The sequence below is a fragment of the Tachypleus tridentatus genome, chromosome 7, assembly GCF_004210375.1.
Source record: "Tachypleus tridentatus isolate NWPU-2018 chromosome 7, ASM421037v1, whole genome shotgun sequence".
NCBI classification, from domain to species: Eukaryota; Metazoa; Arthropoda; class Merostomata; order Xiphosura; family Limulidae; genus Tachypleus; species Tachypleus tridentatus.
This window is the reverse complement of record NC_134831.1, coordinates 44,615,637-44,631,639: the sequence shown is the minus strand read 5'-3', so window position 1 is coordinate 44,631,639 and position 16,003 is coordinate 44,615,637. Positions and strand designations below refer to the sequence as shown.

Below are 16,003 nucleotides of genomic sequence, written 5' to 3'. Positions count from 1 at the left end.
TTCAATATGTTAGTGTTTATAATTCCTAGAGCAATCATCTCTTGTTTCTTCTACAGAAGAAGAGATAGACCAACTCTCCGGAGGATCCTCACTCTTCTCTCGTGTTATTGGCTCCAATCATACTGTGTCGGGGGGATTACCCGTTGCGTCATTGGCACGTGCAGATCAACAGGCTTGTCCAGGAGCTCAACCGTATCCTGGGAATATGTGCAGCTACGGACCTTCTTGTGACAATTACATGTATCAGATAAAAGCTAGAAGCAGTCCTTACTCGCGTCCCTCGGCAGTACATTTTCCTGGATACTCACCGACACAAGGTTATAGCGCCCTCTATCCTCCAAGACCAAGACAAAGTAATTACGACTATGCTACAAGTTGAATTTGTATAGATATCAATAATATTTAAAGTGGAAAGTTAAATGAGCCCGTAGTGCTGGACGTAATGATTTGACTGGAGTCATTTTTTAACATTTTTCGCTGTAAATATTGTGTAAATTGTTCAGTACAATATACAAAGCAAAAAAAAAATATTGGCTAAAGTATCATGCGTTTCTAACTTCGTAAGTAATTTTATAAAATAACATTTTCGAGAATTTAATATATTATTTACTTTCTGTCCTGTCTGACGTTTTAATGTCTACACTGATGCCAAACGTTTGAATTTCACTGTTATTTCACATGGCTAAGAGGCTTTAACGTAGCAACAAAAATTGGCTTGGACCATGACACACGAAAAAAAATGTTGTCATGAAGAATCATTATGTGTCGCCGATATCCGCTTTTGCAAGTCTTCAAACTATAAAAAAATATCCTTTTCATCGGACTAGTTTTCATTATCTCAAGATCTGGTGTAAAACATCACATGCCTCATCTTGTAATTACAGAGGAGCTGATGTTTACAGACATTTCCCATGTTTATGTGACCCAAGACCTGTTGGGTAGAAATATTTAATTATGTGAACTATTTTGTATTTATCCAAACCCTAATGTGTAGATATATAGTATTAACTTTCTGAAAATCTGTTTTCTAAAAGAAACTTCACAATTTCTGTAGACCTACATATACTTTGAAGGGGGGTATTTTTTCTAAACACCTTCTCCATTAGGATTCTAAAGGCAGTTATTCTTATTTTATATTACTCAACATACCCAAAGAAGACGCTTTGGAATGCTTATGTTTGTTGATATGTTGTTCTGAACACCTGCTGTCTAGAAACTTCTTTCAACAACTGTGTGTCTCTTCATATGTTGTTATTGAACACCTGTTGTAGAGAAGCACTGTACAATTGCCGTATCGTTTGATATGTTTTTTGTGAATTCTCGCTGCCTAGAAACACTTTACAATAACTTATATCTGATAATATGTTGTTATTGAATATCTCTGTAGAAAAACTTTATAGTAGCGATATATTGTTAGTGAATACCCGTGTAAAAACGATTTACAGTGTCTGTGTTTGTGTTCATCTTAGTGTATTGTTACCGAACGCCTGCCTGGAACAACTGTACCACAGTTATTGTCTGTTTTGTTTTTCTTTTCCATTTCTAAACACAGCTTGCCCAGAAAAACAAACGTGAAATTTGTTAACAGAACAATTAGGTGTATTTTGTAAAATATTAAATTAAAATTTTACTCTTCCAAATGCACTAAGTCAAATATGAATCTCTCCTGTGTTTGTGAGATTCGCATCATATCCTTCCTATTTATTAAATCTATTATTCCTTCATATAACAACAAATTCTTTACATGCGATGGAGAGACACTCCTTCAAGTCTATTTTTAAATGTTGTCGTTTGGTTCTTTTCTCAGCTCCTAATTTAAGTAAATGCAACGTATCTCCACAATTTCGAGAGTACATGCTGGCGTGCAAAATCTCTTCAGCATTTGGCACCGTTCTTGCAGATCTATAAATCATTATTTCCAAAGGCTTCTTCTCTAAACCTATTTTTCATTGTACTATTGTTAACATTATCTAAGCTACGTAGGAGTTGCGATTTAAAACCAGTTGCGAAAAGTCACTGCTGCTTGTTTGCTCGTTCTATGTTGTGATTTTCGTACTTAGGTCAACACTGTATTTTTGTTAAAGGGTAAATTGCATTTTTTTCCTCTTTTCATCTACTCGTCAAATTGCATTATTGTTATTATTAACTTTTTACATTAGTTGTACATATTAATTGTTTCAGATACTTGTGGTTTTCACAAAAATAGAGTAGAAATTAGCTCGCACATAAATTGTTCCTTTTAGTATAACACAAGATTAATCCAGAAATAACTGAAAATGAAGAAAGTAAGGAACGTGGAAAACTGTATCAAAAGCTCACTCTGTTGGATAAATATACAGAGGTGGATACATTAAAATAAAAATCAGTAATTCACTGAAATTCACTCCGACTTATAAATACTGTCACGTATTTGTTTAAATTATTAATAAATATTATAGATTAAGCACAAATAACAACTGACTAAACGTACAGGTACAATGTTTCTCAACAATACCTTTCGTAATATTTTTATGGCTATTGTTGAACAATCAGCCACAGTGGAAGAAACTTTGACTATTGTAGATTAAATACAAAGAATAACTGACTAAACGTATAGGTACAATGTTTCTCAACAATACCTTTCGTAATTTTTTATGGCTATTGTTGAACAATCAGCCAGAGTGGTAGAAACTTTGACTGTTGTAGATTAAATGCAAAGAATAACTGACTAAACGTACAGGTACAATGTTTCTCAACAATACCTTTCGTAATTTTTATGGCTGTTGTTGAACGATCAGTTAAAGTGATAGAACTTTGATTTGTTGAGGTTCTAAAATCCCACTTTAGAACCTCAAAAGAAGCCATAGTGTTCCAATAGATTTACTTTTCATCAATTTATTTAAATAAAACTCAAAGGGGACTGTTTTTAATGATCGGTAAATTGATTTCTTTCAAAAATAGATGGTTATTTTTTAGACGTTGTCATAAACTTTATAAATAGGAAAGTTATCGGTTTGAAAGAAATTATGTTCAATTAGGAGATATCCCGATTTAAACCTTGATGAATTGTATCTCAGGACGGCTGGTATGAGTATTAACACTTTATTACTAATAAAGCAGAGAACAATGTTTCCTCCTTCTTAGGTCATCTTTAGGATAACCTTTGTTAATACCCATACCAGTCGTTCTGAGATACATTTTTACTTCAAGTGGGTTTCTTGTCATCACGAACTTTGATGAATTGTAAATTCTTTAAAGACCCTGTAATAAAAGTGTTAGCGTATAGATGTATTTGAATTACGAAAGTCTTTAATATTTAATCTTATAAATTAATTTAACATATAATTATTTCACGCAATAAATTTTTACAGAACAAATTATATTACAATACTTCTTGTGATTAGTTTCATACAAAAGGTAGTTTAAATTTTGTAGGTTTTTTTTAGGTTGTATTTTACGCTTTACATTACAGTTGTTTGACACATTTTTATTGCAAACTGAAATAAAGATAATTATTAATTTCCACGGAGAGATCTCGTACTTCGTCAATATGATTTCTTAGTAAACCTACTTTTCTATTAAAAACTAAGACTCATGATTAAATGTTTCACTATAAAGTTTCAAACAACATAGATTTGATGGCATGTTCTTTTAGTATTACACCTCTCGGCTAATCAATAAAATAGAAGACAAAGGTACAAAAATTCAAGTGATTTAGGTAGAAATTTTAAACCAACATCAAATATGGTTATATATCAAACGTGATTGGTAGACAAAATGGAATTGCTTTACATTTAAATTATTTTTTAAACATGTTTATGATGTCACTGCAGAGAGACATGTTGTTTTTCTATTGTTTCTTCTTCTTCCAAACACGTTTCAGTCTATCGTCATTCCTTCATTTCTCGGCAAATTGACTTGAAATTTGATAGGGTTACACCTTGGTCCAATACTCTTTGATATCTTTTCACTGTTTTTAGGCATTTTTAAGGATTTTATGTGGTCAGAAATCGAAGAATCCGAAAATGTATATTTTGGGCTTCTGTGCATTCACATTTCGAGCAACCAAGGTAAAAATAGTTACAAATACGAATTTTATGCATCCAAGTCATTCACTTAAGAAGTTAGAACTACACATTTTATATGTTTTTCAGTGAATGCAGAGCTTACGAAAAAGCATGTATTTAGGGTTTGAGGTTCAATTACTCTACCATATTTTGACCAATTTAAATGGAATTTGGTACAAATATAGGTTTCTACAAGCAGCACACATTGGAAAACATATTGGAATATGCCAATTTTTGTCACATTGGGGGAAGGGGAAGTCAATATGCTAAATAAACCCATAATTTACGTGAGAATGAGTACAAATATACTCTTTGCATGTCTCAAACAGAGATCTGGCACCATTTTGTAAGTTTTGTCTTTGTTCAATTTTTCAGCGAGGAAAGCACAATTTGGGGTTTTCGTGAACTATTCATATATATGTCAACCAAAAATTGCTTGAGCTTCAGTACAAGAATACCTTCTTGCAGGTCCCAAGTATTCATATAGACAGTTTTTCGATTTTTCTGTTTTTCTAATGATATTTCTGATATCAAAATTAACCAAGCTGGGTTTGTGTGGGGGAGATATGTTGCATTCACCTACATTTGTTGACCTCTTTAATTTGAAAATTTAATGGTACTTGTATTTATTTTTAATTCTAATGTTATTAGAAGAAATTTATTGCAACTTGTAATAATATTAAATGAGATTTATTTCAACTTGTAATAATGTTAAAAGTGTTTTGTTTTAAACTGAAATCATGCCAAAATAGTTCCAATTTAAATTCTAGTGTTATTAAAATAAGTTTATTTCAACTTGTAATAATATTAAAATACGTTTATTTAAACTTGTAGTGATAACAGAAAAGATGTATTTTAAACTGTAACAACATTAAAATATTTTTATTGTAGTGATGTAAAAAAGATATTAATTAAATTTATAATGATTTTAAAAAGGGGTTATTTTAAAATTTAAAGACACTTAACAAATAAAAGCAGCTACATTTATCACTGCAAGACTCTGGATTCAGTGCAGCTTCCAGTGATTCCAAGTACAAAGAAGACAACAGAACATATTAGCTCCCAAAGAATACAAAAGAAAACTTCTCGGTAACCTTATTTCAACTATGATGAATTAATTTACAATCGTTTTAGTAAAAAGGCAATTTACGAAGCAACTATTTTAACTAAACACTACAAAGAGCAATAGATATTTGTGTTATGATTTCATCTTTGAAATTTTCAACCATCCCTGTTGCTTTTATTATTAAATTTTATGAAGGAATGGATTTATACGATTGTTTACTCGTGTTAAAAAGTAAACATTATAAACTGAAAAAGTAACAGCTCTTTTTATTACATAAAATTTTAAAATAGAAACGATTCAACTTTGTTTTGAAAAATAATATGGTACTCTTGCAAGTTTATAAATTAAGTAAGAACAATAAATTATAATATCTGTAATAGAGTTAAGAAATTCAAATAATATAAACATTTCATAAATGAGAAAAGTTTATTTCTTGTCACTAAATTACCAAACATCGAACATAAGGTAACGCAACAAGCCCAATATCTCGCCATTAACAGAGTGCAAATCAACTGGTAATTAACGTATTAGATGCTAATTCTTCAACAGTATAAGTAACTGTTACGTAACACGTTACATATCAGTCTTCAAACAGTTTAACTAACTGATGTGTTACGCATGTCTTGAAACTGAAAAACTAACCTGTATATAACATACCAGATTCTAGTCTACCAAAAACCAGTTAGAATAACATGTAACATATCACATACTAGTAACAGTTTAAATGCTTGTACGTAATACACCACGTATTAGTCCTCCAAAACTTTAAAAAATATAATTTTTTTAAATGGGAATTTAAAAACCTGTAAATAAGGATCGTAGAAGAATAAGGAAGCAAGGCTTAAAATAATCAAACTGCAAATCCCTATATTTACTCCATGCTGTTACCTAGAATTGCATTTAGTAAGGTGAAAAATAGAAATATGTAGTTTGAGTAAATAATGTCACAGTATCCCCAGCTTTTTCTTTACTTTTCTTACGATTACTATTGTAGCTTGTTGTTTAATTCATAATTTTATATTTATCTTATTTTCTGGCTTTCTTTATGCTTAGCTGTAGGTAAAATATTACATGATATAGTAGCTAACTGCTTTGTAATGATAATAACAATAGTAAGTACTTAGCTGATACGGTTAATACTTCATACATATTAAAGGAGTTGCTCCCTAAATACACTGACTGTATAGTGTACAAAGCACTGAGTTTATGAAAACGTGTATGTCACGTATCACTTAACAGACTTCGAATAGTTTAAATAACTTGTAGCACAGCAACTGTACTAAAACAGTTCCACTTATTATTAATATTATTAATATTAATATGTACCGAATTCAAAATATCACCTTCAGTACATTCTTCTAATGTTTATCTATTATTGTACTTAGGTTTTTAAAGGAACACCAGATGTTTGTAAGAAATTTAATTTCAAAAATGATAACATCGTTACACTAGAATTATGGAGTTTTTTAGCTTGTGTAAAATATAGAAACATCTTATTCATTTTTCTACAAAAAATTCTGGGTACGATGCACCAAGTTGTTTTTGTTGTAGGCTGGTGAGAGAATAATAATAAGAAAAATTGCAAACGGGTCGTTTTGAGCGAACTTTTTCCTTTAAAGTCTGACATGTATGGTTTTGTGTTCATTTTTATATGAGTGCAGCATGTTTAAACTGAATCTTTACTGTTTAACCTTCTTTTTGCTTGAATTTTCTACAATTCTTTGCGATCCCTATTATGAAATACTATAGTGGTTTATGAAAACGTGTATGTCACGTATCACTTAACAGACTTCGAAGAGTTTAAATAACTTGTGGCACAGCAACTGTACTAAAACAGTCCCACTTATTATGAATATTATTAATATTAATATGTACCGAATTCAAAATATCACCTTCAGTATGTTGTAATTTTCGTAAAGCATCATTTATAATTTCTACTCCTTTTACAAGTTATATTAGCATGTTCACTAGTTCTTAAATTAACATCCATAGATTATAACAAATTTACCCCCAGTGGCGCAGTGGTATGTCTACAAAGTCACACAACTATGTTTCAATACCTGTGTTGGTCAGAGTATAGATAGCCCTTTGTGTAACTTTGTGTTTAATTCCAATCAAACAAACTTATAACAAATTAAATTACAAATTTACAATCCCCCCCAGTGGCACAGTGGTATGTCTGTGGACTTACAACATCAGTAACCAGGTTTTGATACCCGTGGTGGGCAGAGCACAGATAGTCCATTGTGTAGCTTTGTGTTTAACTTTAAACAAACAAACAAAATTACAATTCATTTTCAGTTTTATAACATTCTCAGTTTCTGTTTTCCTTGTAAATAAATACATAACCATTTGTTTGACCACATTAAGTTATTTTGTTTTTCTCTTAATTATGTTCTTATCTTCCAAAACAGTTCTTTGCTAGTAGCTACTAAATTTTCACTTAAACTCTGCCTTCTCCTATGTTCTGTTGGATTTGCCTTTGTTCCTTATTCTTCAACTATTTACGTTTATTCAAAACACTATTGAATTTACTTATTATTATGGACAAATATTTCTCAGTTTCTCATTATATTGTTGTATTATTCCATGGATTTCAATACTGCTTCTTCGTTTATACTGTTCCATGTCATTCACTTGGATTAATATTTTTGAAATTAAATCACTAGCCTTTAAATTTTCCACATCTTTCCCAATATCTTGATACCTTTTACACATTTGATTGGTATTAAGGATATTTCATCAAACTTAGCTGACAAAAATTGTATGTAATTTTTTTTATTTTACTGATATCCATTTTTATTTCATCTGACATGTTTAATTTTTATTTATATTTTGGAGCATAGTAGCTACCAATGGATTTTGTAAATCATGTTCAGTCATAACCAGATCAATCTGAATTTTTAAGATCTTCTCTAGATGTCCAATATCAGTAGATTTTACTGAATTCACTGTTTCAGTATCACTTTTATTTACTAAATTACAGTTGTTTTCTGTCAAATTATATCTTTCGTTGCTGAATAAACCACTATCTTCTAATCGTTTACTACTATCTCGACAGCGATAAGAGCAATATGAGCATTATTTGGCATTAGACAAATGTCTCTTACAATTCACTACATTGGTAATGAAGTGAACCCTTAAAATTCCATAACATTTTACACAGTCTCCATTGACAGACAGAGGCTTTATACAAACATCACAACATATACAAGCCATTTTATGAGTTATTCCTAATTTATATGTATGGTGTTTTCAGTAAACAAAAAATTTACACCATAAAAAGCATGCAATTGCAAACTTAAGCACAAGCTTTAACCATAACAATATAACCACACTTTTTATTAGCTCTTCGAAAACACTTAATATTCCTTCTTTATATTATAATCAAACACAAGCTATTCAGAACTTTTCTCTTTTCAATTTCAAGCATCTCACAACTATTCAAATATACTGAAAGAACAACAACAATTTTATAAAGAAGTCTTTTACTAAATATCAGCAAAATGAAAGAGAAAAACACGTTACCTCCTCATCTCTTAATTAGCCTAATAATATATAATGCATCACTATAGTCTTCAAACATTTTAACCCCTCGAGGTGGATTCATGTAAGTGGTGAGGAGACCTCCCAGAAAAGGTTCTGTATATTCAGATTACCTCCTCCGGGATTTGACCATCTAACCACGTGTTTGCCGTGGATGGCGACCCGTGAATGGAAGAGAAGTTTCTTGATGGTTGAGTAGTATCTGGAGCACTCCAACAAACTTCTTTGGCCTTGAATTCCTGTAAACAGGTCAATCGGCTGACTTTGTTGGACTACAGTCAACTGTGTACCAGTGTTGGGCATTCTCAGTGGGTGTTATGGACATTGTGTCTAATGCTGGTGTTTGGGTACAGTGCTCACGAAACCCTGGTGTTGCTGCCGTGTCCTTCTTTAGCACTGTAGTGCGTCGCCTCATTGGACTTCATGGTGGGTGGGGTCAACGTGCACTGAATCTTCCTCTCTTTTTTGTGGATTTCCCAAATATTGAGGAAAATAAAATCATAAAAAAACAGCTTATTGGTAAAGTACAACGTATAGATGACTGTGCTACAAAATCACAACTACAATCGCAACCTATCCTACGATTTTTAATTCTCCACTCCTTATCAGACAAATTCTTAGAGCAAATGGTCCCCTTTTTCATTCAAAAGGGATTAAATGGTCTTTTTCGCTCACATACGTCAGTCAGGAAGTTGCTCTCTGGAGATATTTTGGTGAAAACATCTACATTTTCACATAGCAAATTCCTTTTGAGGTCGAAGACCTTTGGGAATATACCTACCGAGGTCACTCCCTTTTACACTAGTAGAACTCCAACTCACTCATCATCTGTCGAACCTGAAGATATTCGCTACAAGATGCTGCGCCATCTCACTCCTGCCCCCTTCCTCTTCTTCTGATTATTTTTAACTGGATCTGCCAAAAGAACATTTTTCCTGATGCTTGGTGCAAGGCTATTGTCCTACCTTTTTTAAGCCTAGAAAGGACCTCAAAATTCCTTCTAATTATCGTCCAGTTGCTTTGACTAGTTGTTTCTGTAAGATCTTAGAGATGATGTATAACACTCGTCTTGTATGGTTCCTTAAATCAAACAACTTCCTCCAGCCCACCGTGTTTGGGTTCCATCAACAGTGCTCCACAGAAGGCCACCTGAATGAACCTGAATTCTCAATCAGGAAAGTCTTCCTCGAGAGAAAACTTCTTGTTTCTATTTTCTTCGATCATGAGAAGGCTTATTACACTACATAAATATACAGAATTTTGCGGGACTTCCATTCATATGGGTTGCATGACAATTTACCCATTTTTATTCATAGTTTTTTACTCAACAGACAATTCCAAGTCAGTGTGGATTCGACACTTCTCATTCTTTCACATAGAAGCTTGAAGTCCCTCAGGGATCTGTATTGATTATTACACTTTTCAGAATCAAAGCTATCGCTACATAACTTTCTCCTGCTGTTGCAAATAGACTCTGAGTCGACGATTTCCACATCTCACGTTGGTTCTTAAATATGAGGATTATTGAGAGGTAGCTTCAGACTGCCCTAAATCATTTGTTGAAGTAGACCGCAGCAAATGTTTTTTCCTTTTCTGTTTCCAAAAACAATTGCATGCATTTTTGTCACCAAAGGGTTTCACATCTCAATATCGAGTTTCGCCTTAGTGATGTTTCCTTTCTTTAATCCCCGAGGAAAGATTTTTGGGGTTTATCTTTCACTATAAGCTTACTTTCATTCCTGTGATTTGTGTCTGTCATTGGATGATGTTGCTATCTCTACTGGTCAGCCCATCCCACCATGGCTTATTACCATCCTTACCTCTTACCTTTCTTTGAGTTCATATGAGGTAGGTGGATACTCCCAGTTCGAAGTACCATCTTCTCTTTACATAAACTCTTTCGAATCATTGTTCTATTCCTGTTTCTATGGATAGTTTAAAATCAAGTGATCCTGTGGTTGCTCACAGGATCCATTCTACAGTTTCAGAGTTGTATTGCCTTGGCTCATGTAGAAGCTATACAGTAGACGAATTGTACTATTTAAACTGACTTTCTTAGCTGGCTCAGTAATGGTTTCACGTTATTTATTATTCTGTTCTCGTCGATATTCAACAACGACTGGCCCTATTTTTTGTTTTCCATTAATGTCTAAGGCCCGGCATGGCCAGGTGGTTAAGGCACTCGATTCGTAATCCGAGAGTCGCTGGTTCGAATCCCCTTCACACCAAATATGCTCGCCCTTTCAGTCGTGTGGCATTATAACATGACAGTCAATCCCAATATTCGTTGGTGAAAGAGTAGCCCAAGAGTTGGCGGTGGATGGTGATGACTAGCTGCCTTTCCTCTAATCCTACACTGCTAAATTAGGGACGAATAGCGCAGATAGTCCTCGTGTAGCTTTGCGCGAAATTCAAAACAAAACAAACCATTAATGTCTAGTTTTTCTGGGTACCATCATGTCGATATCTGCAGAAACGACCTTGCTGACAATGCAGCTAAATCCGCCTGCTATGGTGGCGTCACGGTCGTGAATGTGTCATATCTGGATTACGGTCCTGTATTCAAGGCTCATTTTCGCTCCAGTTGCCAGTCGACTTGGAGCGATAACAAGCTTTTCCAGATGAAACCTTCTGTTGATCTTTGGCCGTTTTGTTTGTGTAGAGATCAGAAGGAAGAAGTTGTCCTAACTAGGCTACACATTAATCACAGTTTTTAATTCACCACTCATGAAATGGTAGTCTTCAAACACTTTTAAAACTTATATGTAACACATTACACATTCAAATTATTTATTGGTCTTCAAACAGTTAAAACAGCCTGTATATAACACACCACATATTACGCTCAAACTACTTAAATTACCATTATATAACAACTCACGCATTACTATTCAAACACTTTATGTAACCATTACGTTACACACACACGTTACTTTTCAAACGCTTCAAATTAACAATATCTAATGTACACATCTTAGTCTTCAAATACATCAAATAACCTGTGTGTAACACATCACACATTGGATTTCAAACATTTTAAATAAACTATATATATATAGCACGTAACATGTTAGACTTCAGATATTTCAGATCACCTGTATGTAACACAGCACATATTATCTTTCAAACTACTTAAATAACCATAACGTAACACTAAATAACCTGTGTGTAACACATCACACATTAGATTTCAATCTAAATAAATAACTATTGTGTAAAACATTACCTATTATTCTTCAAACATTTAATATCCTGCACAAAACATCACAAATCATTAGTCGGCAGTCAGAAGTAAAATAACTTGTATGAAAAACATCAGGTAGTATTTCTTCAATAAATAATACGTACGAAGCAGAGCCCACAAAAGTCCTCCGACAACTACGTAATGCATTATTTTAGTCCTTCAAAGGATACAATAAGCATTGTGTAACATATCAATTATTTGTCCACAAAGAGTTTATGTAGCCTACGTTTAACATATCAGATATTAGCTCTTCTACGCATTTTGTAAAAATAATTTGGTACAATGGGTTCACTGCATGAACTAAACTGTCCAAATTCAATGTTTATGTTAAAGTGGAACAAAATTCATGCTTATGTCGAACCACTAGCATTGCTCGTGACGATGACAGAAACCAACGGCCTCTAGGTTAATATCAAAATGCCGCACCTGTCAATCTTTATCAAGTGACAAGGATGAAGTAAACATATTGCTAGTGTCACACGATTTCTACCACTGTAAACTTTTGTGGTAGGATTAAGCTGCGCAAATTAGAATGTTTGAATATATGGTATAAAAGATAAAAGTTTGTCTTTCCTTTTTTTTTTTATTCTTCTCAGCGCTGTGCTAAAATTTTTATTAGTTTTTTTTTTTTTTGTAATGCAAAAGTCTCGTTCAGGATTGTAGAAGTCTCTGACCTGCCTGTTTAGCCTACGCGAGCACAAAGTGCCAATCAGGTTTTAAAATTTTAAAAGTTCAAATTTCAAGGCCGGCGCGTGCCTGGGCCTACTGATTAGCGTGGTCGGGCAGTGAACCTGATAATTTATGGCTCGCGACCTATTACCACAAAATCGTGGTGTTCTTTGGGAATGCGCGTGCACTAAAATAGTATCATTTAAATTCCACTTTTCTAACTCAACCAAGATAAAATTATGCTCCTTTAGAATTAATATTGTGTATGAAATACATTTTATATATTCAGCATATGTCTAAAACGTGGTTGATGTTTAATATAGAATCTAAAGTTGATAACCTAGAAAAAGAAAGTTGACATACTAAGCCTATACCACGAGGAAAATAATCATTAGTAAAAAATAACTACGCATTACAATGTCTGTCTACTTTAGAATTAGTTCATAATTAGCAGTTGTGACTATACTACCTAGAAATTGCATATCAAAATCAGTAAGCTTTAAATAGGTAATAATGGATTCATTAAAGTTGTTTTGTCTCTTAGACAAATGATATGAGTCATTATGAAATTTCGAGTCGAGATTAATAATTTTAGAAAATGCTTTGATTCTGATATTTTAACTTTTCTTTACTTTTGCGATTACAAAAGTTAGTTATTATTAAATTCATAGAATCTTTCATATCTTAGCTATTACCTACTTTACCTCACCCTCACCCTCTGTTTGTGCTGCTAACTGTGAAGTACTTACATTCTAAAAAAATCAAGTTCTGGATCTCATATTTAATATTTATTCCATAAAGAAAACAACAAAAGAATAATTGCTGTTAATACATTTAAATAGTAAGTGTCATTTAAACTAATTATTGCCTCAACCCATGGGTTAATATTTGAGAACTTTAACTGGTACTTAGTATGATTGATGTACATTTGTAAATATTATGCTGGTATGACAACTTCTCATTGGTTGGATGGCAGGCATATTATCAGCTCGGGACTGTATTCTATTAAGGTGTATTTTTATACAATAGAGGGCGGGCAATTATTTATTCATTTATTTCCATAGTTTACTGTCACATTGACTGTACGAAAATTAAGTTGTCCAAATGATTACTCGTATTTGGTGATAAAACAAAACATGTCATAACAATATATGATTACGAGCAACACATAATTAGCATAATTTATATTTTCAGTAAAAACAATTTAATATGTTCAGAATAGTGTTGAACATAAATTAAACAACTCATTTAGTAGACCTAACAAATGCTAAATTCAATCAAATAATTAGTTTTAACAAAAGACATAGAGTTAAAGACATAGACACTGAAAATTAACCACGTTCGAAAATCAGTTCCTAGTAATACCAATTACTTTGTGTGTTTGTTTGTTTGTTTTTAATTTCGCCCAAATCTACATGAAGTCTATCTGCTCTAGCCGTCCCTACTTTAGCAGCGTAAGGCAGCTAGCTAGTCATCACCAACCACCGCAAACTCTTGGGCTACTCCTTTACCAACAAATGATGGGACTGACCGTTACATTATAACGCCCCCACGGCTGCATAGGCGCGAATATTTGGTACCACGACATTGACGTAGAGGGGGCTCAGCCCAGGGCTCTTGGTATTAATGGGGGCCTATTGATAATTTTATTTCTATTTAGAATTACATGGAATGTAGGACCTACAAACATTATTAGCCTCTGGGTCCACACAACCTTAAATCCGTCACTGAAGGAAGGGGCTGTGTGTGCTTAGTTTCAAAGTCGAACGCACTTCAGTATTGTGTCTGGGCTTTCGTCAGTGCTTGAGTTGAAATAAAATAATATCTACACCCATTTGTAAACGTTTGTTATATTAAAGGTAGCACGTTCGTTACACATCTGATAAGACGTGGGGCAATTATTGAGCACAGATACCTCGCTTACCACGTGCTTATACTTTCAGTGCGTCTACATTTTTACTGCTAAATAAGTGAGTATTAACGAATAAGGTTTTAGTGGAACACACTTTATTTTACAGAGATTATTTCAGCCAAGTTATTCCATGTCAACAGCTACTCTTAAACGGTAATGACGTCCTTAAAGATAACGTGCATTTTCAGTCGCTTCATTAGGCTTATTTAGCGATCAAGAAGAGGCTGGTGACGAGGCTTAAGCCCTCGCAGCGGTATTCCTGGTTTCTTCGCTTGTACTGCCTAGTATCTCACCTAGGGTGATGAAAACTTCTTTATCATCATCTTAATTCTTCTGATTCTTTTTAACTTTTCAAAACTATTTTCAGGAGAGCAAGTCTGTCTACAGCTACCTAGCTTATCTTCTGAGAGAAGTCTATAAGCAGGCTTTTTCTGGCAAGATGACGAAAGACATTTCTTCACACATCGTTACTCTCGATGCCAATTCAACTTTCGTTACTAAACAAATATACCACCAGTGAGATTCTCCAAGACTGTAGATGTTTATGTAACGTTCTTTAACATATATATACATATATATATATAAAGAGAGAGCGAGAGAGAGAAGGAGTGACACAATGTAAAAATTATTGACGTTTACTAACATACTTGCTAATTCTTTGACCACGACCCTAACCCGTGATGTGAAGCCTGTATTTTGTTTCCACTTTTATACTTCTACTAAACAAACCAATATATTTGTAAAAACGAAAGTAAAATATTAAAACTGTGTCACAGCTCAGTGTACAAAATATATGTCGTCTACTTATGAGAGGGAGAAATGAATAATACTTGAATTGAAATTAAGAGGGAACGATGGCGGTGGATCATAACGACTCGCTGCCTTCCCTCTGGGCCTGGGCGTAAGGCGTGCGACTCGTAATCCGAGGGTCGTGGGTTCGCGCCCGCGTCGCGCTAAACATGCTCGCCCTCCCAGCCGTGGGGGTGTATAATGTGACGGTCAATCCCACTATTCGTTGGTAAAAGTGTAGCCCAAGAGTTGACGGTGGGTGGTGATGACTAGCTGCCTTCCCTCTAGTCTTACACTGCTAAATTAGGGACGACTAGCAGAGATAGCCCTCGAGTAGCTTTGTGCGAAATTCCAAAAAACAAAAACAAAAAGCCTTCCCTCTGGTCTTACATTGCTAAATTAGGGACTACTAGCACAGATAGCCTTCGTCTAGCTTTGCGCGAAATTCAAAAAACAAACCAAACCAAATAAGGTGGGACTAATTTCCACTAAAAAAAACTGAGGATCACGGAGTCGTTTATCGACGCAATGTTATTTTGTGGGTTTCATTTGGACTGCTTACTTTCAGATACAATCACAACACCTATAAATTGAGAATTGATGCAAAATATTGAAACACAGCATTAACTAATTAAGAAAATTTTTGAAAATCGAAACTACGTACTGCCAAGTAGATAAACATAAACCTATACTAAAAACCACGTTCACACATACTAATACTATGTAAATAG

At 33.7% G+C, this 16,003-nt stretch overlaps 1 protein-coding gene across 3 annotated transcripts in view; it reads left to right on the top strand.

Annotated features, from left to right (window-relative positions):
- LOC143255561 (T-box transcription factor TBX10-like) overlaps window positions 1–16,003 on the top strand; it is a 108,079-nt gene that overhangs the window by 71,520 nt on the left and 20,556 nt on the right. For 2 of the 3 annotated variants that reach the window (XM_076511402.1, XM_076511401.1), the window contains exon 9: window positions 57–5,314. The exons of the other annotated variant lie outside the window; for it this stretch is intronic. In XM_076511402.1, the coding sequence (XP_076367517.1) occupies window positions 57–379 (323 nt within the window). In that variant the 3' untranslated portion in view covers window positions 380–5,314. Of the gene's footprint in view, window positions 1–56; window positions 5,315–16,003 lie in introns of those variants that run through there. 3 annotated transcript variants of the gene reach the window in all.